The 23322-nt window shown below is 55.0% G+C and overlaps 2 protein-coding genes across 5 annotated transcripts in view; one reads left to right on the forward strand and one right to left on the reverse strand.

Moving 5' to 3' along the window:
• Window positions 1-56: 56 nt before the first annotated feature.
• On the forward strand, window positions 57-6890 carry R3hcc1 (R3H domain and coiled-coil containing 1; the record flags this gene model as incomplete). Its single annotated transcript, XM_033765559.1, has 7 exons — window positions 57-211; window positions 580-717; window positions 1381-1966; window positions 2801-2973; window positions 4165-4235; window positions 5112-5207; window positions 6068-6890. Coding segments are annotated over 7 exons (1350 nt in total), but the record flags the coding sequence as incomplete, so codon positions are not given.
• Window positions 6891-7302: 412 nt separating this feature from the next.
• Window positions 7303-23322, reverse strand: part of Loxl2 (lysyl oxidase like 2) — a 76865-nt gene continuing 60845 nt past the window's right edge. For all 4 annotated transcript variants that reach the window (XM_010623921.1, XM_033765486.1, XM_033765487.1 and 1 more), the window contains exons 8-14: window positions 22255-22422; window positions 20987-21146; window positions 16996-17251; window positions 12812-12927; window positions 11841-11977; window positions 9182-9293; window positions 7303-8615 (exon numbers count right to left, since the gene is read on the reverse strand). In XM_010623921.1, coding sequence (XP_010622223.1) covers window positions 8536-8615; window positions 9182-9293; window positions 11841-11977; window positions 12812-12927; window positions 16996-17251; window positions 20987-21146; window positions 22255-22422 — 1029 coding nt within the window. In that variant the 3' untranslated portion in view covers window positions 7303-8535. The remainder of the gene's footprint in view (window positions 8616-9181; window positions 9294-11840; window positions 11978-12811; window positions 12928-16995; window positions 17252-20986; window positions 21147-22254; window positions 22423-23322) is intronic.

The following is a 23322-nucleotide window of genomic DNA, read 5'->3' on the forward strand; positions in this document are numbered from 1 at the left end:
GGGCCCTTTGGGCGCCAACACTTCGGGCCCGGGGCGGCCCAGGACCTGGGCTCTGATCTCCGGCCCTGCCCACCTCCCCGCAGGCTCTCTCAGCAGTCACCCTGGCCCTTCTCTGTTTGGACGGTGTCTTCTTATCCTCGGCTGAGAATGACTTTGTCCACCGGGTCCAGGAGGAGCTGGACCGCTTCCTGCTGCAGAAGCAGCTGTCAAAGTACGCGGGTGTGAGGGAGCCGCTTTGATTCGGAGAAGGGCAGGATTTGTAGCCTCCCCCGGGGAGCTGCACCCAGGCAACTGGCTTGCAGCTGGCCTTGACCTCACCTTTCACCTTAGTAACAAATGCCGCTAGTCTCTTCCAGCCCCAGCTTCTTTGCTTTGTAAATTCTCAGCATCACCCCAAGACTGAAGGGCCTGCATAGCTCCCAGGGATGACTTTATGCTGAGGTCCTTTGCGGCTGGCCTGGGACCCGTGGGTCAGATCGGGCCTGGCATTAAGCCAGTGTTAACCTAGGAGTGGATCCGGTAGGGGTCAGGCCCCAGGTTGGGAGCAATCCCCCAGCACTTTTTCCGGTCCCTTCCCAGGGTTCTGCTTTTCCCCCCACTGTCCAGTCGCCTTCGGTACCTGATCCATAGAACAGCGGAAGAGTTTGATCTCTTGAGCAGTTTCTCTGTTGGTGAGGGCTGGAGGAGGAGGACGGTCATCTGCCACCTGGACGTCAGGTGTGTATCCTGTTGCCTTCGAGCACACTCAGCACTTGGCTCCTTGTGGTAGGACTGGCTGGCCAGCCCCTGGGAGCGTCGAGCTTGGTAGGAACAGGGCAGGGAGCCCGCCGGCCTCTATCTCTGTCCCTATCCCCATGGTGTAAAGTCAGTGCCGCTCTTTGCTTCGGCAGACACGCACTGCTTGTGAAATTCACTGGGCAAGTTCGGCTCTTCATGTTGGGCACTACGCGGATGGGTCTGCCACATTCTTGGTCAGCCCGTGCCCCAGAGAAATGGCACAGGGCAGCCGCTGCCCCACTGTCAGTCATCTCTTCCCAATCGCATCTCACAGAATGAGCATCTTAGCCTAGTGGCTCTGGTCCTAGTGTTTAAAGTTGCATGTTTTTCTAATAACAGTTCTGCAGTGGGAGTAATTACCCTATGTGGTGTGTGAATAAACTTTGGGAGATCTCTGATTTGATTCTAGCACCCGAAGGCAAACTGGCTTCTTGGGCTTGTCAGAGGTGGCATTCTGCCTCAACCAGGGCACCTTCTTAAGGGGTTGTTGAAGGTCATTTTGGCTTTGGAGTCTACCTAATACTGACTTGGCAGTGTCACACCTGAGTGACAGCCCCTGTGGGCCCAGACACACTCTGATCACCTCCTCCTGTTCTGCTCCAGAGTACCAACTTCAGATGGCCCTTCTGACCCCTGCCGCCTTCCTGCCACCCACCCCGGCAAACACCATGGTCCTCGGCCCACCTCCATCCATGGAGTGGGTGCACGGGCCGGCCGATGGCATCGTGGACGCAAGCCAGACCAGCCTTTGTATGTGCCCCGGGTGCTGCGCAGGCAAGATGACGGGGCAGTGACCTCCACCCCAGGGCTCAAAGGAGAGGCCCCCGCGGGCGGAGTCTCGGAAGAGTCCAGAGATGCTGGTGCTGGGGACCCCGACGCTGATGAAGGACTCCCCATGTTGATGACTCAGGAAACAGAGGACGTGAAGGGTCCAGACCAAAGTTTGGAGAATGAAACACAGCTGGAGCCAGCTGACACTGAGCCCCCAGAGCCTGAGAGTCCCTTAAGGAAGTCCTGTAGGGTGGAGCGAGCCACACAGCTAGGGTCCAGTGTGCAGCCAACCCCGGAAGAGGAGGAGGAGGAGGAGGATGCAAGTCAGCTGGAGCAGAGACTGGTGGACCAAGAAAAGGAGGACGAGGAAGAACAGGGCAGCTGCTCTGAGGATGATTACAGTGAGCTGCTGCAGGAGGTGATGAGGCCCTTGAGCCCAGAGAAGGGAGGGTGGAAGTGAGGTGGGTGTGGCCGCAGGTGGATGAGGACAAAGGGTCCTGGGTTAGCGGGTGGGGGCGTTCCTGATGCCTCAGGCTTGGGTGCTGGGTGATAGTGGCTGTTCAGGGACTGAGTGGTAGGAGGTGTAGCTTGGGTCCCATCTCAGTAAGTCAGGAGCTGATCGACTCTGGGCAAGTAATTGGCTTTTCTCAATCTGTTCCTCATCTCAACAAATAAAACAGTGATAATATATATCCCTCCAGGGTAAAGGAGGCAGTGCACAGCCAGGTGCTCACCAGGCACTCAAGAAAACCCCCCTCTGCCTGCTTTTCTTTACAAATGGCATTTCCTTGCAACTGTGTGCCTACTTGATTTTGTCTGCGGGTCCATCGGGAGGGTGGGCGCCTTTGCTGTCTTGTACTTAAGAAATAAGAGATTGGGCAGACTTGCTTAGCATCACCTCGTTCATGAGGGAAGGAACCATCCTGGGCTTTACCACTCAGCTCCGTCTCCTGTCTGCAGCTCTGGACAAGACTTCCTGTTTGCACTGTTTTCCCCTCTCGGAAGTGAGTGTCCACACTGTGGCCCTCAGGATGACGTGAAGTGTGGGTGCCGTCACCCCGTGGGGATTCTGTAGACGAAGCGCCCCCCTGAATGCCCGCAGCCTGATCTCCCAGCCTTTGTCTGGGGTTGTGCTGGGGGCTCCTGCTGGGCTGTCCCCCTCCCCGCAGAACTTTCAGAGTGGTTTTGAAAGCAGCTGTTTGGGCCCCTGAGTACCACAGCTCCCCTTGCCAAGGGCTCTGATCACTCCCAGATCACAGCTAACCTGACGGAGAAGGAGATTCAGGTAGAGAAGGCCCAGCTGGATGCATCCTGTTTCATGGAGGAGCTGCCTGGGGAGAAGGACCTGGCCCACGTGGTGGAGATCTATGACTTTGAGCCAGCGCTCAGGACGGAGGACCTGCTGGCAACATTCTCTGAGTTCCAGTGAGTGCTGGCCAGGGGCTGGGGCGGGAGGCAGGTGCCTGCCTCTTGGAGAGGACCTAGGACAGCGATTTGTTGTTGAGAGTGCTTCCTGCCACTCCCCAGGACCTAATGCTTTAGAAAGACAGGCAGAAGGTGGGTGCGTTGCCTGGGATCCCCTCAGGGCAGGTCCGCCTGCTGGCCGAGGCCAGGAAGGCAGAGCAGTGCTTTGTTTGTAGACATGACCCGGGGTGGTCCTTGCAAGCCCACAGGCTTGGGGACACAGCCTCCCCCTCCTTGTCCCCTGCCGGCTGACCAGTGCCTCTGCAGCAAGCTGAGGCCCATCTCAGTGTGGGTGCTCTTTCTGGGGGTCTGTCTTAAGCAGCTATGGAGATCAGGGAGATATTCAGAGACAAGACTTGGTTTTCTCGAATTCCTCTGGATTCAACTTCTGTCTTTGTCTCTCTTTCTTTTTTAAGTCTCATTTTCCTTTCTCCACTATTCTACTTTTCTGTGTGGGCTTTTTATTTTTATTTATTCATTTTGAGAAAGGGTCTCACTGTGTTGTTCAGGCTGCCCTGGAACTCAAAGCCATTCTCCTGCCTCAGCCTTCCAAGTGCTGGGATTATAGGTGTGCAGCCTTCTGACTACTTCCTGTCCCATCTTCCTTTGTGCTCCATGTGCTGAAGGGGGCATGGTGTGCCCTTCTGTTCTCTGTCCCTGATGGTGTGGTAAGCTCTGGGCCACCAGGCCAGGTGGGCAGGGTCACCAGCGGAGCTGGGCACCAAGCAAGGAAGCTGACTGGAGCAGGGTCCCAGATGTGCTTGTTCTGTGTCCTGTCCCCTCCCTGCCACACAAACCCTGTACCCTCCAGCCTTGGAGCCCACATCTGTCTGGCTGGGATGGTGCTGGTGAGTGAGGTGCCTCCTTCACGGCCTTGTGCCCAAGTAGGAGCTGTTTGAATCCTAGTCCTTCAGTGTGGACCCTGGGGACCTGCCTGGCCTGTTTACGGGTGACATTTGTCTTTGTGAAGCTGATCAGATGCTCTTCAGAAAAAGCTGGAGGCGGATGGTCACCTCCTTTCTGGAAGAGACATAATCTTGTCTTGGGGTCGAAGTGTTCCAGGATTGGAGGTGGGAGGGAACTTTCCTGTGAGATCCACAAGAAAGGGCTTGGCCACTGGCATTTGTAACCACCTGTGTCTTCTCCACACAGGGACAAGGGGCTCAAGATCCAGTGGGTGGATGACACCCACGCACTCGGCATCTTCCCCTGCCTGGCCTCAGGTAAGGGGGCTTTGTGGTGGGCTCCTCCCTGTCTCTGAGCAGCATTTTCGGGGGACCCTGGGTTCTTGGGCTGGAGAGCCACCTATGTGCAGGTGCAGGTCATCTTGGGTCCACGGGTTCCAGCCCCTGCCAGCCTGCGCTGCAGTTTGGGGGTTCTTGGGACATCTCCAGCCTCTCGTGATCCTGTTGGTGCCTCCTGAGCAAGGAGTTTGGTTCTGCGGTCACGGGCCAAGCCCTAGGTCCGTCCCCATGCTGAATGAGATCACCAGAAAGTGATGGTTTTACAGGTCCCAAGCTTTCCGTACTGGCAGTTACTCAGGGTTCATATAGAAGCTTTCTCATTGGGTTTTCATGTCAGCCTCAAGGTGGGAGGTGGTGCCTCGTCCCACAGACGGAGGCTGAGTTCCCAGAATGCCAGCGTGAAGCCTTTGATGTCGAAGCTAGGGCCGCCACACAGCTGCCTCTGACTCCAGCTTGTCCCTCTTTGGCCGCTTTCCTCTCAGTTTGTAAAACAACAGATGCCAAGAGCCTGACCTCCCCAGCTGTCTCGTGGGCTCTGTGATAGCCCGGATGCTCCATGGCTGAGCAGGACTGGGGCAGGGAGCGCAGGTGCCTGGGGCATCTTAGGTGGTGCATGGAGGGATCTCCTGTGAGCCTGCTCTGTCTGTGAGGATCGCAGCCTGGCTGGTGTGGCTCCTGTTTGGTGCTGCGGTGTCACTGAGACAGGAGGGCGTCCCCTGGGCAGGTCTGCAGGGTGTGGGTGGCCATTGTCTCTTGCCCAGTCAGAGCTGTGGCAGAGTGGCATTGCCCAACCGGGCTGGGTGTGGGGTGGCCGTGAGGAGAGGCCCACATTCCAGATCCGCTCACCTCCCCCAGCTACCGAGGCCCTGACCAAGGAGTTCTCCATTCTCAAGATCCGGCCGCTCACCGAGGGAACCAAGCAGTCAAAGCTCAGAGCCCTGCAGAGGCTGAGTAAGGATGCAAACTGGTCCCTGAACAGGGGCTGCAGGCGCACATGTTGGTGTGGGCCGTGCAGCCCTTCCCTGTGCAGTCCCCTCTTTCAGTTCCCTGCTTTTTAGGAACCCCAGGGGGCTGTGCTCTGCCCTCTAGCATTCCTGGGGTTTCAAGAGGGAGTGGTGTCTACAGCCACTGCCTGGGGCTGCCCTGCTTGCCCCTGCTCTGGGCATCGCCAGGTGAAGCCTGGCCTTCCTTCAGGGTGTGGAAAGTGCTTGGGCTCTGGGGTCAGCCCTAGGTGGATCCTGGCTCTGGCCCTTATCTCAGCTGACTCACTTAACCTGTGAGTGCATTTCGTGCCCTGTAAAGCAAGCAGATTGCCCAGGGTAGGCAGGAGACACAAATGAGCATGCAGACTGCCTGGGGCTGAGACTCACTAATAAATATTAGTTAGTCCCTGCTTTTTCTCCTTCCAGAAAGCATGCTGGGGGCTTTAGGCCAGTTTTCCATGACTGTGAAACAGGCCGAGGGCAGGTCTGCCAGGGCAGCCAGGATGAGGATGGCGACGAGGCCCCTGCCCAGTCCTGTCTGTACCATCCTGACTTGATTTCCCCCAAAACATCCTGCAGGACAGGAGCATTGACCCCTCCCTACTCCCACCATACAGTCAGCAAAACAGGTTCCAAGGGTTACAGGTTTGTGTCTGGTTCCACTGAGTCACCGGTCCACAGTCTCACAGGCCCCTCTCACAAACCTCCGGCTGCTGTGACGCAGCTGGGCCTGGGCCCTGCCCACACAGACATCAGCTACTCAGCTTCCAGGCTACACTGTGCCACAACCCTGACTCAGGCCCCCGCTCGGTGGGGTCTTCCTTTCAGAGCTCCTGCGACTGGTGAAGGAGAGGCCACAGACAGATGCAGCAGTGGCCCGGAGACTGGTGGCCCAGGCTCTGGGGCTCCAACACAAAAAGAAAGAGCGGCCTTCCGGCTCAAGTAATCTGCCATCCTAAGGCCCCAGGCCTGGCCACTCAGACTAAGCCGGGCCTCAACACCTTACACCTTACAGACGTCAGGAACCTTACACCTCTGCAGAGCTTCACCATGGGGCCCACCGGGTGGGCTTTAGTTTGGTTTAATCCCAGAGATTAAGAAAAAATAAAAACTCGAAGGTTCTAATTGCTTCAAAATGTGGTGTGATGGGACACTAGGGGGCGCTGTCACATCTCTTGTGTGCCTGTGGCTGCCTGGAGACCTGATCACCCTGGAACCTTGACCTGGAGGATCCTGTCAGGGCTCTGAGGCCCTTGTCCACAGTCCACCCTGTTTGAGGGTAGTTGTGCCTGCCTTGTGCTACCTGCCCAGGGTCTGACATTTCACATATGCCCACCTTCCTCTGGGACGGTGTTACCATCAGTGTAGGTTACAGGAGGGATCCTCCCAGGTAGAAACACACAAGGCCCAGAGGTGAGATCTGAATGCAGGCCGCCTGTGCCTGCCTCTCTGCTGGCTCCCGCAGTGTGTGGCTGCCAAAGCGGCCTCAGTTGGAGCTTTGTGGTCTGGGTGAGCATGCCATCTTGGGCCGGCCACCCACCCTGGCTGCTGTTGGGAAGAGTATAGAGCCCTTGCTCTCTTTGCACACGCTCCCTCCTTAGAGAAGCCCCTAGCCATCCCCTCCCCTCTGGTCCTGATACAACTGCTCTACCCTGACAAATTTCAGTATAAAGCAACAAGGAGTTCCAGAACAGAACTGAATCTCATGTTTTTGTGACCTCCCCAGATCACTTCTCAGAGGATTGTAGTTGCTTCCTTCATTATCTGTGTTCAGGAGCCCCCCCCCCGGACACACTGGATGGTGGGGGGTGTGGGAACCAAGTCTGGGGAGAGGAACCAGGGCCTCCTGTGAAGCTCCTTTTCAGCAGTGGATGTAGGGAGCTGGGGCCTGGGGTGCAGTGGTTCAGATGAAGGCCAGGTGCGCGTCATGCACGTTCCAGTCCATGTGTCAGGTGTGTGAGTGTAATGAGATGGCTTGGCCCCAGGACCCAAGTTACAGCACCCCTGAATCAGTAAGCCCAGAACTGGAACCACAGAAAGATGACTCACTGACACAGGTGGGCTGGTTTTTCTTTTGAGCTATATTTTTGAAGGCCCGATGCCCGATGTTAAATGCCACTAAATGACTTACATTTCAAAGGCTGTGAACATACAATAGTATCTTGAGAAGCAAGAGGAGGTGGAGAGAAGCACCAACAAAATCAGCACCAATCTGAGCGCACGTAATGGGAGACCATGGAAGCATTACAGTAGTCCTCCTCTATCCACAGTTTCGTTCTCTGACATTTCAGGTCAGCTGTGGTCCAAAAATGTTCAATGGAAAATTCCAGAAAGAGACGCTTTCAGAGTTAAATTTTACACTGTCCTGAGTAGCACGATGAAATCATACGTCATCCTGCTCTGTCTCACCTGGGACAAGCCTTATCCCTTTGCCCAGAGCATCCACGCTGTATACGCTATCCACCTGTTAGCCACCTAGTGCCATCTCTTGTCAGATCCACTGTCACAGTATCTCAGGGCTTGTGCTTAAGTAAACCTTATTTTACTGAAAAATGGCCTCCAAATGCATGAGTCATGATGCTGGCAATTCAGATAAACCAAAGAAACCAGAAAGTGCTTCCTTTAAGTGAAAAAGTGAAAGCACAGTAGGGTATTAGGCCACATTTGTGAGACTTTTATTACAGTATATTGTTACAATTATTTCATTATTTGCTCTTTTTCCTAATCTCCTACTGAGCCTAAATAAGATCTTACCATAGGTATGTATAGGAAGAAGTTTCCCATACAGGGTCTGGTACAGTGGTTGCAGGCATCCACTGAGATCTTGGAGTGGATCCTGTGGATAAGGGTGGACTACTGCACTCATAATGGCACTTAACTGAGCAGAGCCAGTTGGCGGACTTGGAAGAGAGGTCTGTGTTCAAGTCTGGGATTCAGCCTGTCCTCCTTGGGGCTCACAGCTCCCCTGTGCCCCTTGTAACTGCAGCAAGAAACGGCCCCATATGATCTGTGCGCAGCCCCGTGGTGTCACATGCAGGATGGACTGGCTCGGCCGGCACCAGCGGATGGCAGCCTGCGTGTCACCCGGGGCCCTGGGTGAGCTTGGCTCCCAGCGCTGCTCCCACAGCCCCAAGGCCAAGCCCAGCCCCCGAGGCGGGCCCAGGCCTGAGAGGCAAAGAGGCCGGGCCACAGCAGCACCTGGTGAAGGAGGATGCACCCTCCTCCTGAGCTGAGTTTGGACGGCCCGCTGGAAGATGTGGTGTGACCCGAAGGCAGGAGGTGACCCCGAGGCTTCCTTACTGTGTGGAGAGGTGGTTATTTAAGAGTCCACTGAACTGCTCAAACTTCTGTTCCGTCTCCTCACTCAAGGAGCCGCCTGAGGAGGGAAATTGGGGAGAGAGTTTGGCCAATTAGATGCGAGGCCCTACCCAGCCGGGATTGCTGAGTGCCACCGGGCATCGCGTCTTTCATCTTTACTGTCACCAGGAGTGAGGACTGGCACCTTCCTACACCGGAGGAAGCTCTGCTTTCCTCTTTGTCCCCTGAGTTATATAATACAAGAAAAAAAAGCCATAAATGGAGAGGTAACAATGGTTCACTCGGTTCTAATTTTTCAGAGGAAAACCTGACACACAGCCCACAAATTGCTGACACGCACATTTCTGAGGCCATGTGCATGATGAGTTGGTGGCCTCCACTCAAACCCTTTAAAAAGCTTTGGGGTCTGCTCTCACTGGGCCAGCCAGTTCTGTGCCGCCCTCTTCTGGGCCAGAGCTGGCTGTGAGACGCAGCCTCCACCCAGGCCTCTGGAACCCATTGCTCTCTCCCTTAGCTCAGGAGTGTGGTGCTGGCTCTGCTCCCAAGTAAGAAGCTGCCTCAGCTTCCTGGAGAAAATAAGGCAGCTCTGCTTGGTCCCGAGGGCGGACAGCCCAGGGGCCTTACCTATGTGGCAGTTGTACATCCAGATGCGGTGGCCATCGTAGCGACACCTGCACTTCATGATGTTGTTGGAGAAATCTGACTCTGGGACCTCGTAGTTGGGGTTAATGACAACCTGGGAGGAAACAAGTCAGAGCAAGCTGCTAATTCTCTCTGGGTCATCCTGTGCCCGGGCCCCAGGCTCCACTGAGGCTAGCTTGGCTTCCAGAGCTGTGGATCCAGGCGAGGAGTGTGGCAGGTTGCAGAGACGGGGTGGGCAGAAGGAAGAGGGCTGCCCCAGGGCAGTGGTGACTGCAGGACGTCGGGCCCCTTCCTATCTCTGGGCCTGTGAGTTGCTTTGTAAGTCATGGGTTGGACCAGGCGATCCTAAATCCCTTTCTGCTCCACCACCCAGGTCCTGGCTCTGTGCCCAAGGGCCAATAGCATTCTGTGAGGGGACAGAAAGGAGAGGTCTGGGATGAACTGAGGAGAGAAGAAAATGGCAGGAGGCAGAGGTGACATAAAAGCTGTGTCAGGGGCAGTGAGTGAAGGTGCAAGGGACACAAGTGACAGGACTTCCCTCAGGGCTGCAGCCCCTAGGGAACATTCCAGGTGTGGGGCTCCAGAAGGGCCTGGATGGGTCCCTTATTAGGCGGGTCTGCCAACAAGTGGAAACTGAGGCAAGCCCGTGGCTTGGCCCGGCAGGGGCCACATGGAGGACCTGAGTCTGGCCTGGCTGGCAAAACCTGTCCTTGCTGACCAGGTACTAAATGTCATGCTCCAGAGTGGCCTGACTTTTCTTTGATCTCTGGTACTCAGTAACCGAGCTAGCCCCTCAGCCCAACCCACATGACAGGGGGCATACCATGGCTCACACCTCAGCCCAGCCATCCCCTGTCCACCCAGGTGTCCCTGAGATGCAGCTACAAGGGCAGTGGGACACAGTAAGGGCCAAGTTGGAGCCATCAGGTTTAGCGTGACCTTCATGGGGTGGAGGAGATGGGGGCAGACATATGTGGTCCCCACAGGCCCATCCCGCGCTCCTGGCATCCATGGGAAGGGCTTTAGTGTCCTGCATTTCTGTGAATCTGGGAAATGACAAGAAAGTAGACAAAGCAAGGACAGCTGAAACACAGCGGCCCACTGAGTTGTGCTTGTGTCTGGCACAAGGTCCCAGCCTGGAATCCCAATCCCTGACCCCCAGTGCCCTCTCCCTACAATGAAGTGGACACTCGTGGGCTGCGACCTCCTGTCTGGGGCTCTCAGACATCTGAAACCTCCGTGTCTACACTGAGGAAATATTCCACTTTCAACTCATCAGAAGCACTAAGACACCCATCACAAGTCCATTCGCTAATCGTATAGTTTAAGGGTCGAAAACAAACTACAGACCCAGTGTGAGCTGGGTTTGCCTGGCTGTGAAACGAGGACAGTAAGACCTCTTCCCGGCTGTGTTTAATGGGTCGATGCATTCACCAGGCCAAAGCAGGGCTGACCCAGCACAAATCATCCATAGTACTGGTCATTAAATCCATGGCATTTGTCAGCATACACAGTGGTACCTCGTCACTGGCAAACCGCCAACCCAAGTCACCAGGCACTGTGTGTGCATACAGCTACAGGTACTCATTTTTTAGAATAAAGAGCCGCGTGGCTGGGCCTCTCCAAATCTGCGGTTCAGGCTTGTGGGTGGAAAGGGCTTGGCTGTCTGACTCCTGGCCGTCAGTGCTGCCAGGGCGGCCTCTCAGAGCCCCTGTGGTCACTGCTCTGCAGGTGCCAGTTCCTCAGGGGAACTGTGTCTGGTGGCGGGGACTATGGGCCAAACCTGGGCTGGCTCAGTGCCCTCTTGGGAGAGAGTGCAAGGCAGAATCACTCATTCTGGTCACTGGCTTTGCCACCCAACAGGGCAGGCAGGAAAGCAGGACGGGTGGGTATGTGCTGAAATGTCTCTGTCAGCCCCACTGCAGCTATGCACTGGGAGGGGAGGCCAAGGTAACAGCCCCGTGTCCTCTACCAGGTAGGCCCTGGGTGGTGCTGCCACTGTTTGCAGGAAGGTGGGAGGCCAAGGCTCCCTGCCTCCTCCCCAGGGCTGGCCATCCCCCTTGGCACAAAACGTGGAAGCCCTAGGAAGACCTCACAAAACAGGCAGCAGGCCAGGCTGTCCATAGTACTTGCTGTTCTACCGTTACAGATTCATTTCTTTGTGTGGACGGTGGTCTCTGCAGACCCTGTTCTCTGAGAGAAGGGAGCTCACCCACACTCGTGAGTGGCCGCTCTTTATGCGATCTCTTCCATCCTCCACATCACAGGTCCAGGCAGGGTGAGGGCACTGGGGAAACTCAGAGTAGAGGGGAGAGAAGCTCGAAAGGAGGCCAAAGCTGGGCACTGCTTCAGAGTCTGGGGATCCAAGACCTGGCTCAAGAACCGAGTCAGCCGGCAGATGCCTCTGTGTTTGGAAGCTTCAGGAGTGAACTGAATTACCTGCAAACGTCCCAGGCATCCTAGGTCCCCCCCAGGCCCTGCGCGCCCACCTGCCTCACTCACTTAGGTTACCTGCTAGACCACAATGGCCTCTGTACGGCACCTGCCTCGACGCAGCCTGGCCTCCATGGCCTGTTCCCAGCTCCTTCCTACGGGAAGGAGGCTGAGGGGAGGGGGCGTGGTGTCCTCCCGACCCCCTCACCTGGAACAGGTATTCTCCAGGGGGCACATCGGTGATGTCGATCCACTGGCAGTCGATGTCATGGCGGTACATGTCCCAGCAGCCCATGGTGATGCCCTGCTCCCCAAAGTTGGCACACTCGTAACTTTTCTGGATGTCTGCAGGCAGGGGTGAGGGGAGCCAATCACCTAGAACTCAGGGCCCTGCTGCCCCGGCCCCTACTTCTGCTTCCCCCAATCTGCTTTTTTCAACAGGATCCCCACTCAGGTCCCCACCACAGGTCCCTCCTTCCTGCAGGTGCTCCTCTATGACACCTCCCCCGACCCCCACACCTGTCTGTGAAACCCTCAGCTTGGGGACTGACAGCATTTTGTCTGGGGCATCTCTGGTGCCTGCTTTTTAGCTCAACACAGGGTTACCACATCTCTGCTGGACAGCAGTGGCAGCTGGAGCGTAGGCTCCCATCTGATGGGCCTCTCCGCCCCTCACAGGTGGCCTGCAGCGAGGCAGCAGGTGCCCAAAGCCTGTGTGCAGTGCGATTCTGTGTAACGCTAGTGGTGGCTGCTTCAATGGATACTGAGGGGCTGCCGTAGAAGGAGCTCCCTATTACAGGCCAGAGAAGCCGGGACCTCTGTGAGCTCTGTGACCTCTGCGAGACCTGTAAGGTCACAGCACTGCGTGTCAGGACACCCAGGAAGAAAGGTTTGTGGCAGGCAGAGCAAGAGGACCGTGCGAATCAGGTCCGAGGGTCTGGACCTTATGGGGAGGCTGTATGACCCTACCAGCGCCCACGAGCACGACTCTGGAGGAAGGGTTTCATTAAAACCCAGTCTTGCCCACCTCCCCCAGCCGAAGAGCTGGGCACACAACAGGCCAGTGTAGACAAAGGCCACTCGGAGAGTCCTCAGTGGCCAGGGCCACCACCCAGACTTAGTGGGCATAGGGGTGGGAGCTCCTCCGAAGCCCCCAACTTCCCCTCCCCACAAAGGTACCTCCTTCGCATTCTGTGTCCTCCAAGCAGAAGCTGGCTTTGTGGCCCTCGGCCACCTTGGTGCCATTGAGGCTCAGCAGGTCGTAGTGGGTGAAGACTTCCATGCTGTGGTAGTGCCTGCGAGCAGGGAGCAGGCTGCGGTCAGGGTCTGAGCTGCTGACCTGGGAGAGGGGGTGGGGCGGGAGAAGACAGGGGCAAGGGAGGAGGTGCTTCCTGGAAAGCGCCAGGCCCTGCAGTGTGCCCCGCTGGAGTTCTGTGGCTGTGAGTGAGGCTGTTTATCGCCTGTGCCTTAGTATTTTCCACCCGCAGGGGCCCCTCGAAGCGCTCCACTGGCCCTTCTGCCTCATTCCTAGCTGGTGCTGTTTCTCCACACTAATAAAGAAGAGCACAGTCTGATGTCTACTGGAAACACTTCAAGGTAGAAATACGGTAGGGAGGGGAAAAGAACCAAAGGGAGGGAGCAGTGAGTGGGGGTGGAAGAGGAACTAGGACCTGTGTGTGTGCCTGGAGGAGGACGTGCCCGTACCCCGGGACACCGCACTTCGAGGCATCAGAGGGGCAGAAGGAGAGCAGAGGACTCTGGGAGGGAGAAGGCGACCCTGCGGACAGCCACAAAGGCAGCTATGGAGGAGGCGCCTCCTCGGGCTGGGGAGGGGAGCAAGTGGGCTGCAGCTCCCCAGTGTTTATGACAGGCCATCTCCTCACTTGAGAACAGATGCGGAATCTTGGAAAGTGACATGTTTGGTTATAGTAAACAAGGCAGATGTGGCTTCCTGAATAACCCACTGCCCAGGCCCAGGCCCAAGGCCCAACAGAGTTGGCTACCGCCCTATCCCAGCCTGCCATATATGTGTGTCCCAAATGACCGCAATGATTCCAACATGCTTGTCCCTACCAGGGCAGGGATATTCCAGAAAGTGGGGAGCACAGAACAAGGCACCAAGGCATGGGGACATAGCCCCTTGTTTGCTTTATGTCCTCCTCAGTGAGGACAGGACAGGCAGAAGGACAGGACAGGACGGAAGTCGTGAAATGCCTATTGCAAGGCCGGAACCAGAGAACTCAGTGCCCGTCAACTTTCTCAGCTCTCAGCAATAAGAGCAGCAGCACAGCATTTCGTTACTATCCGGTGGTGGTGACTCCCAGGCCGACTGTGGCCCCTCACCTCCTGTGCCTCCTGCAGGGAACTTGGTCCCTGCTGCATGTGGGCAGCCGGGGGAGGGAAGAGGGAAAGGGCGAGGGTGGGTTTTCTGAGGAAATTAGAGACTCTTTTCCCCTTCTGCCTGTGTTTGCTCGTGCTAAAAATAACATCAGGGGTTGCTAAGTCGGGCTTCCCCCAGGTCACTTGTGTTTCTGAGTAAAATGGTACTGGACCAGGGGCCTGGGGAGAGCTCACACAAGGAGGATTTTGTGGCAGTCTGAGGGATGACTGAAAGCATGTATTTTGGCTTCCTGAAGGAGCCGGATGAGACATGAGGTCTGACTCACTGCCTAAAAAATGTCTGCTCGTTCAGAGAGGGGCTTATGTGACTGTTGCTGGCTGGAAAGACTGAAGAGGGGTAGGTTTGTGTCCCGCTGTCTAAACAGAACGCAGACAGGCTGCTGTGAGGCGGCCTCTGCCACCCGCTTCCTGTGGCCCTGATTTAAGGCTCCTCCAGCTTCAGTTTTTCCCCTGCAAACGCTGGCAGGGAACTAGCTGGTTTCACCGCCTCCCGGTTTTCTCTGGCTTCTGTCCTACTCTGCTTACCTCTTGGGCATAGGTGGGCATTCCTCCCTCCCACCCCAATGCTGCATCTCCTTCTGCGCTGGCCTGAGGTAGAGCCTGGGGCCTCCCATCCCACCACACGCCCCCCATGAGGTACTGTTGGGCACTGTGAAGGTGGAAGACAAAGTCCTGGTCACCAAGGAAGGCACTCAGTGCCAAGGAAGGCCATCTCAGTGGAGACGGAAAGAAATCCCAACACACGGAAAGGAGACCCACAGCCTGGTGCTTGGGGGAAGCCCTTGTCACCCAGACAGGACAGACGGCCCTCACCACAGGGTGCAGAGTGCCTGTCTGGAGACCTGGCCTGGCTGAGGGAGGTGCTGCTGCCTGGCAGGCAGGGGAAGCTGGTTCAGAGAAAGGCAAAAGGGGCAATCTGGTGTCTTCTTTGCCATCCCAGGTCCTGGGTGGCCCCCATACCACTCTCAACCAGAGACTCATGTGCTTGGCCACTTGATTTATGTCCCGAGTCTTTCCCCACATCTGCTATGTGCTCCTTGAGCCTCTGGAAGGGGCAGTCCTGGGGCACTCTGACAGCTGGGGCAATGCTCCTGTCCTCGTTTCAGATACACTGGGTATTCTCCAGTCCTGGGTGCTGCCACAAAGGCCCTGGCCCTCCTGCAGCAGTGCCACACTTGGCTCAGGGGCTGTCACCTACAAGGAGCACCCAGCTCCCACTCCCCGGGCCCGAGATGGGAAGCCTGACTTAAGGTCACCAAGCAAGGGCCCAGTCACTGGAGAGAGAAAACCTCCGAGGCCCATTTCCTTTGTGTCCAGTTGCCCAGCCTTTGTCTCCCAGCCTAGGGCTCTCAAAGAACAAGGCCCCGTTCCTCACTGTTGCATCAATTAAATCGGGAGTGGCATTTGCCCCCATTCACGTTCATTCGAGCCAGGGTTCTTCTGACTGGTTCCACAGATGGGCTTCAGCGTGTCTGGAAGTCTGCAGAAATAGGATGTGACGTCTTCTAGAAATAAGTTTTTTGAAGTGAGCAGGGGCCAGCTTTCATCAGCCTCTGAAAGGACGCTAACAGATCTGAGACCAGGCACCCTGCTGAAAGGTCCTCCCAAAGAGCCTGGAGAAGTCACTTGGGACTCAGGAGGCCATAAAGGGTCCTTTCCTGCTCCCTAGGACGTTATAACTTCTTGGTTATAGACCAGAAGGAGGGGCTGGAGGGACACCCGTTTAGTCACCGTGTCCTTCCGTACCCTTCCCTCCCAAACCACCAACCAGAACATCTGTAAGCAAAGGAATAGAACTGACCACAGGAAAAGTGCGGGGACTCCAGATCAGAACACATCTGTGATGTCACTGTGACTATTCTTAGAGCAGCCGGCTCCCTGGGAGACAGCATATGGCACTTGAAGACTCCTACCATGTAATCTTTGGGCGGGACGCCATGGGTGGGACTGGGATACAGTTACCTTCCACTTATAGCCCCATAGGCAGTGTCAGCACCCGCTGGCCCTGGCTTCCAGCCACACATTCTCTAACAAAAATCAGCCACCAAGATGGTTATGACCCTAACTTGACTCCGACTTACACGCTGAAGAAGGCACATGTGCTTTTATATGAAGAGCAGAAAATCTTTGACCAATTAGGACTTTCAGTCAGAGAGCAAATGCATCCTTTCGTAGGTGGGTATCTGAGTAAAGAGAAGGGAAGTCTGCAGACAGCTCTGGGGGATTCCTGCTATGTTGGATAGCTGAGGGCTCTTTCCCTCCCCTCCTTTCCAGTCCTACTCTTCCTTCTGTCCTCCTACCTGCCCAGCAAAACATGACCAAGCAGGGACACCAGGGGCTGTTTAAGGTTAAAAATTAAAAAGAGAAAAAACAAAGGAAAGGTGGGAGGCTGAATAGGGTGGAGCCTGTTGGCCCAGCTAGAGCTGCCTGTAACAGTTCATGCTGTTCTTTGGTCTGGCCCTGGATTTATAGCATTGGGGTCCCAGTCACAGATTACCAGGCTGGAAGGGTCATTACAGGTCCCCGGCGATGAGACCTAACGGGCTCAACACCATGCAGCTGTGAGGCCAGCTGTGTTAGAGAGCAGGTCTTAGGACCCCTGGGCTCTGAGCCTTTGATTCCACACCCCGGGTCTTTGCAGAGATATTATAAATGCATATATGGGTGTGTGAAGTAGAAAATTTCTACACAAACTTAGGTCAGCAATTGCTGACCCTAAATTACTTGCAGACTAAGAACTCAGTGTGTCCATACTTCAAACCATTGACCGAAAGTCCCTGGCAGGGCTTGCTGCATGGACAGTTAGTTGCCTCACGTTAGAAGTGCTACCGGCAGACAGGAGACTCAGAGAAGGGCCAGACTGGGTGTGGAGAACGGCTTCTGTGAACCCGGTCCTCTTGGACTGAGGGTGGCCTCTCAGTCCGTCGGGCTAAGACAGCAGGGTGAACATGGTAGGGCCCTACCTGTGACAGTCGTGCCAGATCCATGCATGGCGGCCGTTCTTGGGGCGGAAGTCGGACTGGCCATTGTTGTGGATCTGGGAGGAGAAGCGCAGCAGGCGGCGGTAGTGGCGGGCCAGCTCCTCCTCGGTTTGTACCAATGCAGCTGAGGCCGAGAGGCAGTTCTCCTCCCGGGCGCACATCAGCATGGACATGGGCCGCTCCTCCAGGTAGGTGGTCTGCTGCACCACCTCTGCATTGAGCACCAGGTCAGGGGCGGCTGGGAGGATGGACACGGCGGTCACAACACGGGAGACCTCTCTTTGAGGTTCCCTTCTGGTCCCTAGACCAGCACAGCCCCTGTCCTGCCCACCACCTTCTGGAACAGACTTGGGCTCCTAGAGGTTACTGTCCTTGTTGGCCATGTCCCCAGACTCGTCCCTCTGCTCGGAGTCCTCTTGGACACCTCGAGTGTTACCAGCGCGGGGGCAAAATCTTACAAAGTGTGGGATGGCTCGTTACATTGTCCTCTCTACTCTCGAGTGGCTTCAAACGCTCCATAATAAAAAGACAAAACCCAACAAAAATGATGGGAGAGACAACACTGCTCCACCCTTGGTCTGGTTTTTCTGGGAAGAGTATATTTTCCAACATGTATAATATGCATGTAGATTTACAGTGTGCTAAAACTGTTTCCCTTAAAATACATCTTGACTGCTTATATATATGTATCCATTGCAACATTCACTTTCATGGCTACATGACATTTACTTCATAACTGTACCTACCATGACTTAGCTATGTACACCGTTTGGAAGTTTTGGAGTTTAGGACAAAGCTGTGATAAACATCCTGTAGAAAGTATGTATATACAAATTCAATTTTTTCTTTAGGAGACATTTGTTACCAATGAAACTGCCAGAAGAAAGGGCTGCATAATTTTATGCTTCTGACATCTGTTGCCCAATTGTCCTCTTAACCAGTTCTCTGTTTCCACCACACACAACTTCTTCACTGAGTGCACTGCACTTAGCAGATGCTGAAAGCGTGGCTGAAGGCTGCATCTGATTAGTAAGCCAGTGAACTGGAGGCTTAGCTTCTCTACACAAGGACAACTTGTTGATTTCCCATTCCATGTGGGCTTCCCTTGGGCATTTTTTTTTTTCATGAGATGGGGTCTTGCTATGTAGTTCAGGCTGGTCTTGAACTCACGATGTAGCTCAAGCTGGCCTTGAACTTACAGCAACCCTCCTGCTTCAGGGCCTTCTGAGTGCTGGGATTATAAGCATGCGCCATTATGCTGGGGACCCTTGCGCATTTCCATAGCACTCCAAATCACTTTAAAAATGCCCCAGATGATTGGCTGACAACAGATCTTGCCATCCTTTGTTTTCTGCCAAAGTGCATGTAAACGGAGTTTTGGTTCCTTCAAGTTCACAGGACATGGGGCTGAGGTTCGGTTGGGTTCTCCCCTCCCCAAGGGCACAGCGGTTCCAAGTCACCACTGAGCACCTGTTGGGCCATGGCCTCTGGAGAGCAAATTGGCCCACGGGGTGCACAGCGGGGAGGTGCGGGGGGGGGAGAGACTTAGATCAGGAGGCTCCCAGCTGCTGACAAACATTCCCTGCCAGGATACACACTGCTTAGTCCCTGGGCTCTGGGGACTCTGTATTTTGAGAGTTATATGTAAATCTCAGCTGTCTCTGTCCTGGTTAGCACCCAAGAGTAACCCCTCTAGCTCAGGATTAATGGTGGTCTGCACTCTGTTGGGAGCCAGGACCTGCTCCCCACACCTGCTCGTGAGGTGGGGACTTGATGTCTCTGACACGCAAAGCAGCCATCAGGAGCTCATTGGTGGCATTTGTCACCCACCCTTCACTTTGGGTGTCCCAGTGGACACTGCTAGGTTCTCTGGACAGGTGGCCGAATATTCTAGCAAGATACAGGTGTTAGCCCTTATTAATTACTTAATTTGAGCTGCAACAACAGTATGGTGACCGATAGGAATTAAAATAGGATTCTGCCAAGTGGGTGTTCAGAAAGGATTCCTTTTGGGGAAAGACAGAGACTGGAAGAGTAACTTGAAGGCTGAGAATAGCAGGGAGGCTTTGGGTGAAACAAGCAGCTTGTGCCAGGCCCCAAGGCCAGAAGGAGGCTGCTGTGGATGATGTGTGTGTCTATTTGTGTGTGAGAAGGAAGCTGGACAACATGAGCTCTGTGCAAATCCCTTGGTTTCCTTAAGTTCAGTGGAATGTTGGGAGGGATTTGAACAAGGCAGCATAGGCATGGGGGCATTGGTGCCGGCTTCCAGGAGGAAAGCAGTCGGAGGGGCTCATCTCACTGTGCGGACCTGTGAGGAGCCTTGAATGACATGGTATGGAAGGCGGCCACCTGGACACAGGCAGGTACAGTGGGGTAGAAGGCTGCAGAGTCAAGAAAATACTGAACAGTAAAAATCCAGACGGGCTGGATTGGGAGGCAGTGAAGAGGAACAGGACCAAGGGAGATGTGCAGATCTGGGGTGTGTGTGATTGGTTAGGTGAGAATTACCAAGGTCTCCTAAAGAATTCTGCACACACTAACACGCACTTGGCCGAGTGCCAGAGCTCTGCTCTTGTCCACACAGCACTGCCCATTTGGAAACACATCAAGCTGAGGCCGCTCTGAGCAATGGCCCCTAAAACTCATTTCTGCGATGAGGATGCACTGCTCATCTCCCAGGTCTCAGTATTTATAAGGAGAAAGTTCCTTGCTCTTGGTATCAGAATAGTGGGCTTCTCAACTCATGTTTGTTTCCATCTCATGGGTTCTATAAATTCTATTCATGAGCAGGTTTCTTCTTTCCTTTGTTTGCTAGGAAACTCACTGTAAAACTAATGATCTACTCCTAGTAAGTGTATAAAATTGTCATGGTACAAAAAATTTTAAATTAACCCCATTTTTTGCCAGGGCCCACCTTTCCACGTGTTTTCATATTATACTATTTTGAATTTTATTTAGGTTTCTATTATCTTAATTTTCTTTTGAAAAGGATAAGGTATTGCAAATATAAGGAAGCTGATGAATTTGGAGGGCTGCTGAGGGTGTGACCTCACTGTCTCTCCTCCCTGACAGGATGTGACAGCTGTGCTTTCCCAGTGTGAGCACTGCAGGCTCAGAGTTCTGCTTTCAAGGATTGGGAAACAGCAAGTGAGGCTGGAAGGAGATTAGAACTCACCAAGTTTGGGTGTAATCTTCCCCTTCATCCTTGGTGACTGTGAAATGACAGTGTTCACTAAACACCTGAACATATCCACAGTCACAACTGACCTCCAGTGTGTTGGGATGACAGGAAGTGAAGACCCCAGCAGATAGCTAACTTTCAAGGTCAGCTAACGAGGCAGAGCTCTCAACTGCTCTGGTGAGCTCCTGGCCTCACGACAGAGATGGCTCAGGTAAGAGAGTGATCCTCAGGCTCCAAGGAAATCTGCTTGCCCAAGCATGTGACTGGTCCTCTCTCAACATGAGCTGGGCCACTCAGAATCCTGGCAGGACTGCCTCTGCCAAATGTCCCACCTCTCTAGGAAAACCAGGAAGTCACTAGTTAGCCATGTTGCCTCCTGGGCCTGGAAACAGGAAGTGATCCATGGAGCAGGTGGGCAGAGGGAAGCTGAGCCCCACTGAGCCCCTATTATGCAGGTTCATCTATTCCCCAACCTCCACCCCGACTTTCCTCGTGTAACCTCCATGAACATGGAGCTCTCAGCCATGAGACTGGCCTGGAATAGTTGACCATGACTCCGTGGCTGGGACCCAAAGCCCCAAGTTTCCTGGGCCCTGCTTCACACTTTGCTCTCCACTGTGTCGAGGCCCCATGGTCGGCGTGGGGTCTTCTGTTCCTCTTGCTCGGGTTCCCATCACCTGATCAAAATTTATCCTGCCTTCTCCTTTCCCCATAGCCTCTGGAGATTTGCTGGTCCCCTCCTGGAGCCTGAGTGTGGCAGGGTGGGTGAGAGGGGACCACGGGGACACTCACTTTCAGAGCAGGCGACTCCGGCCCCATAATGTACCGCACCTTGGGGGCAGAACATGTCCTCATCGTGGTGGCAGTGCGCCAGGGACAGCTCTGTTCCTGAGCACTTCACTCCACTCATGACCACTGTGTTGCCATCATTTCCATGCCAATACCAGGTCTCCTGGATGAATCAACAAAAGAAACACCAGCTGGTCACCTCCAATGGTCACTCTCTGTCAATTTATAGCACTTGCCCAATCCCAAGGTTGTATGATCCCATTTTTCAGTTGGAAATGGCTAAGGCAGTCACTTCTTTCCCACTACACAAGGTGGAGGGAAAAAAGTGGCAATCTAGGTCTACTGACCCCAGCACTCGGATTTTGCCACTGTGTGCATTGCAATAGCAGGGCAAAGTCTGTGATCAAACAGTTGCTTGGGGTGCTGCATGTCTACCTCCTGAAACCCCTTTCTTAGGCCCCAGGAAGGGCTGCTTAGGACTAGAGCTGAGGATGGGTAACCATGCAAGATGGGTCTCCAAGCTCTGTCCTGCCTAATACAAGTGTAGAGCCAGCACACCGAGGACTTGGGATCCTTGTCCCAGGTCCCAGGGAGTTTGACAGAGGCTTGGAGGGTCACAAAGCCAGCTGGTGGGAACAGTCAGGAACTGACCCTCAAGCTGCCTTATAAAGGGGAGGTGGGAATGAAGACCAGGGCTTACCAGTTTTCTGCTGAGTCCTGGAGGAAGCAGCCCCGGGGAGGGGAAAGGTACAGCCATGTGATCACGGCTCTGGACTCGCGTTGGGGATTTGCTAGCGTGTGGCTGGGAGAGAAGACCTGAGGCGTGGCCACCCACTGGGCAGCACTGCAGCCTCGGGCTTCCAAGTTAGTGAGTTAAGTGGCTGGGCGGGCCGGCCCTTGGCCTGCAGGACTGCCCTGAAGGACTGGCCTGCTCCTCTTTGCAAAAATCAACCCCGGCTCACGAGGTGCAGCCCTCGCCAAGGGGATCCCCGCGTGCTGAGAGCATAGATGCAGTGTGCAGAAGCCCAGCTCTGAGTGCAGACATGGGGACCAGCCCCTCGGTTCCGCGTGTTGGACACAGAGCCCAGATGAAGCAGACACTTGCCCAGGCCCCAGGGCTGTGGGGCAGAGCTGTGGCCAGAACAAGGTCCCCTGCCTCTGGGTGTGGGGTGCAGATTTGCACCTCCTTCGTGGGATCCTAGAGGAAGGGGCTCGACAGTGGGGAAGGCAGGCTGGACAGGGGGCAGCAGAGCCCAAAACATGCTTCTCACCTGGAAGGCATTGCTGGCGAACCCCAGGCCCAGCTGCCGGCAGACCACCATGGCCTCCACGATGCCCCAGTTCTGGCCACACACTGTCCCCCACACCAGGGACCCGTTCCTCTCCGTCAGCACCTCCACCCGGCCCTCGTAGGGATTGCGGCCCCCATTCAGGCGCACCTGCGGACAGCAGGGAAGACAAAATCACCGGGAGGATGGAGGGAGACTCCCGGCCAAGCTGCACCAGTCCCAACTTCCCCAGGGTGATTCTGCTTCTTGGCAGACCCAGCAGCCTCGAGGACCCTGTGTGGTGGTATCGTGCCTAGCACAGCCTCACGGTGAGACCCCCCCCAGGTCCTGGGCCCTGTGCCCCGGCTCTGAGTGCTTACTGAACTCAGAGATGACCTGTGCCTGTGCAGTCTTGATTCCAACAGATCCAGACATTTAAACCATAGGTACTGCACATGCTACAGGACAAGCACCCTAATCGGACCGGAGTCTCAGGTTTGCACCTGGCCCACCCTTACCCCAGAGGCCAAGAAGGCCAAGCCCTGTATATGATTTTCTGGTCATTTTCTCAGGGCTGGGTGAAACAACTCATATGCATGCCAAGAAAGAATTCATCCTGTTTGTTATCTTGTAGGCAGGGGAACCTAGGGCAGGCGGTCTAGTGCAATTGCTGGAGGCCTCAGCTCAAGAAGGGAGGAGTAAGCACTCTGGGAGGCAGGGACAAGAGGACTGCAAATTTGAGTCCAGCCAGGGCAACTAGGGACTCAGTAAGACCTTGTCTCAATTAAAAAATAAAAGGGCTTACGATGTAGCTCAGGGTAAAGGCCCTGGGTCCCAGTTAAAAAAAAAAGGGGGTGGGGGGAGAGGGCCGGGGATTTAGCTCAGTGGCACCGCACCTGCCTCACAAGTGCAAGGTCCTGAGTCCTATCCCTAGAACGGCAAATAAATAAACAAAAATAAATAAGGGGAGGGCTTATGCATCTGTCTCTTGTTTCCCTCTGGTTACCAATGCCATTTGCACTGTGCTTGCATCTGTGGCCTGCAGACCCACTTTCCAGGCAGTGCCTCTGG

This window comes from Fukomys damarensis, unplaced genomic scaffold (assembly GCF_012274545.1).
Source record: "Fukomys damarensis isolate Sample0158 unplaced genomic scaffold, DMR_v1.0_HiC HiC_scaffold_18, whole genome shotgun sequence".
Taxonomy (NCBI): Eukaryota; Metazoa; Chordata; class Mammalia; order Rodentia; family Bathyergidae; genus Fukomys; species Fukomys damarensis.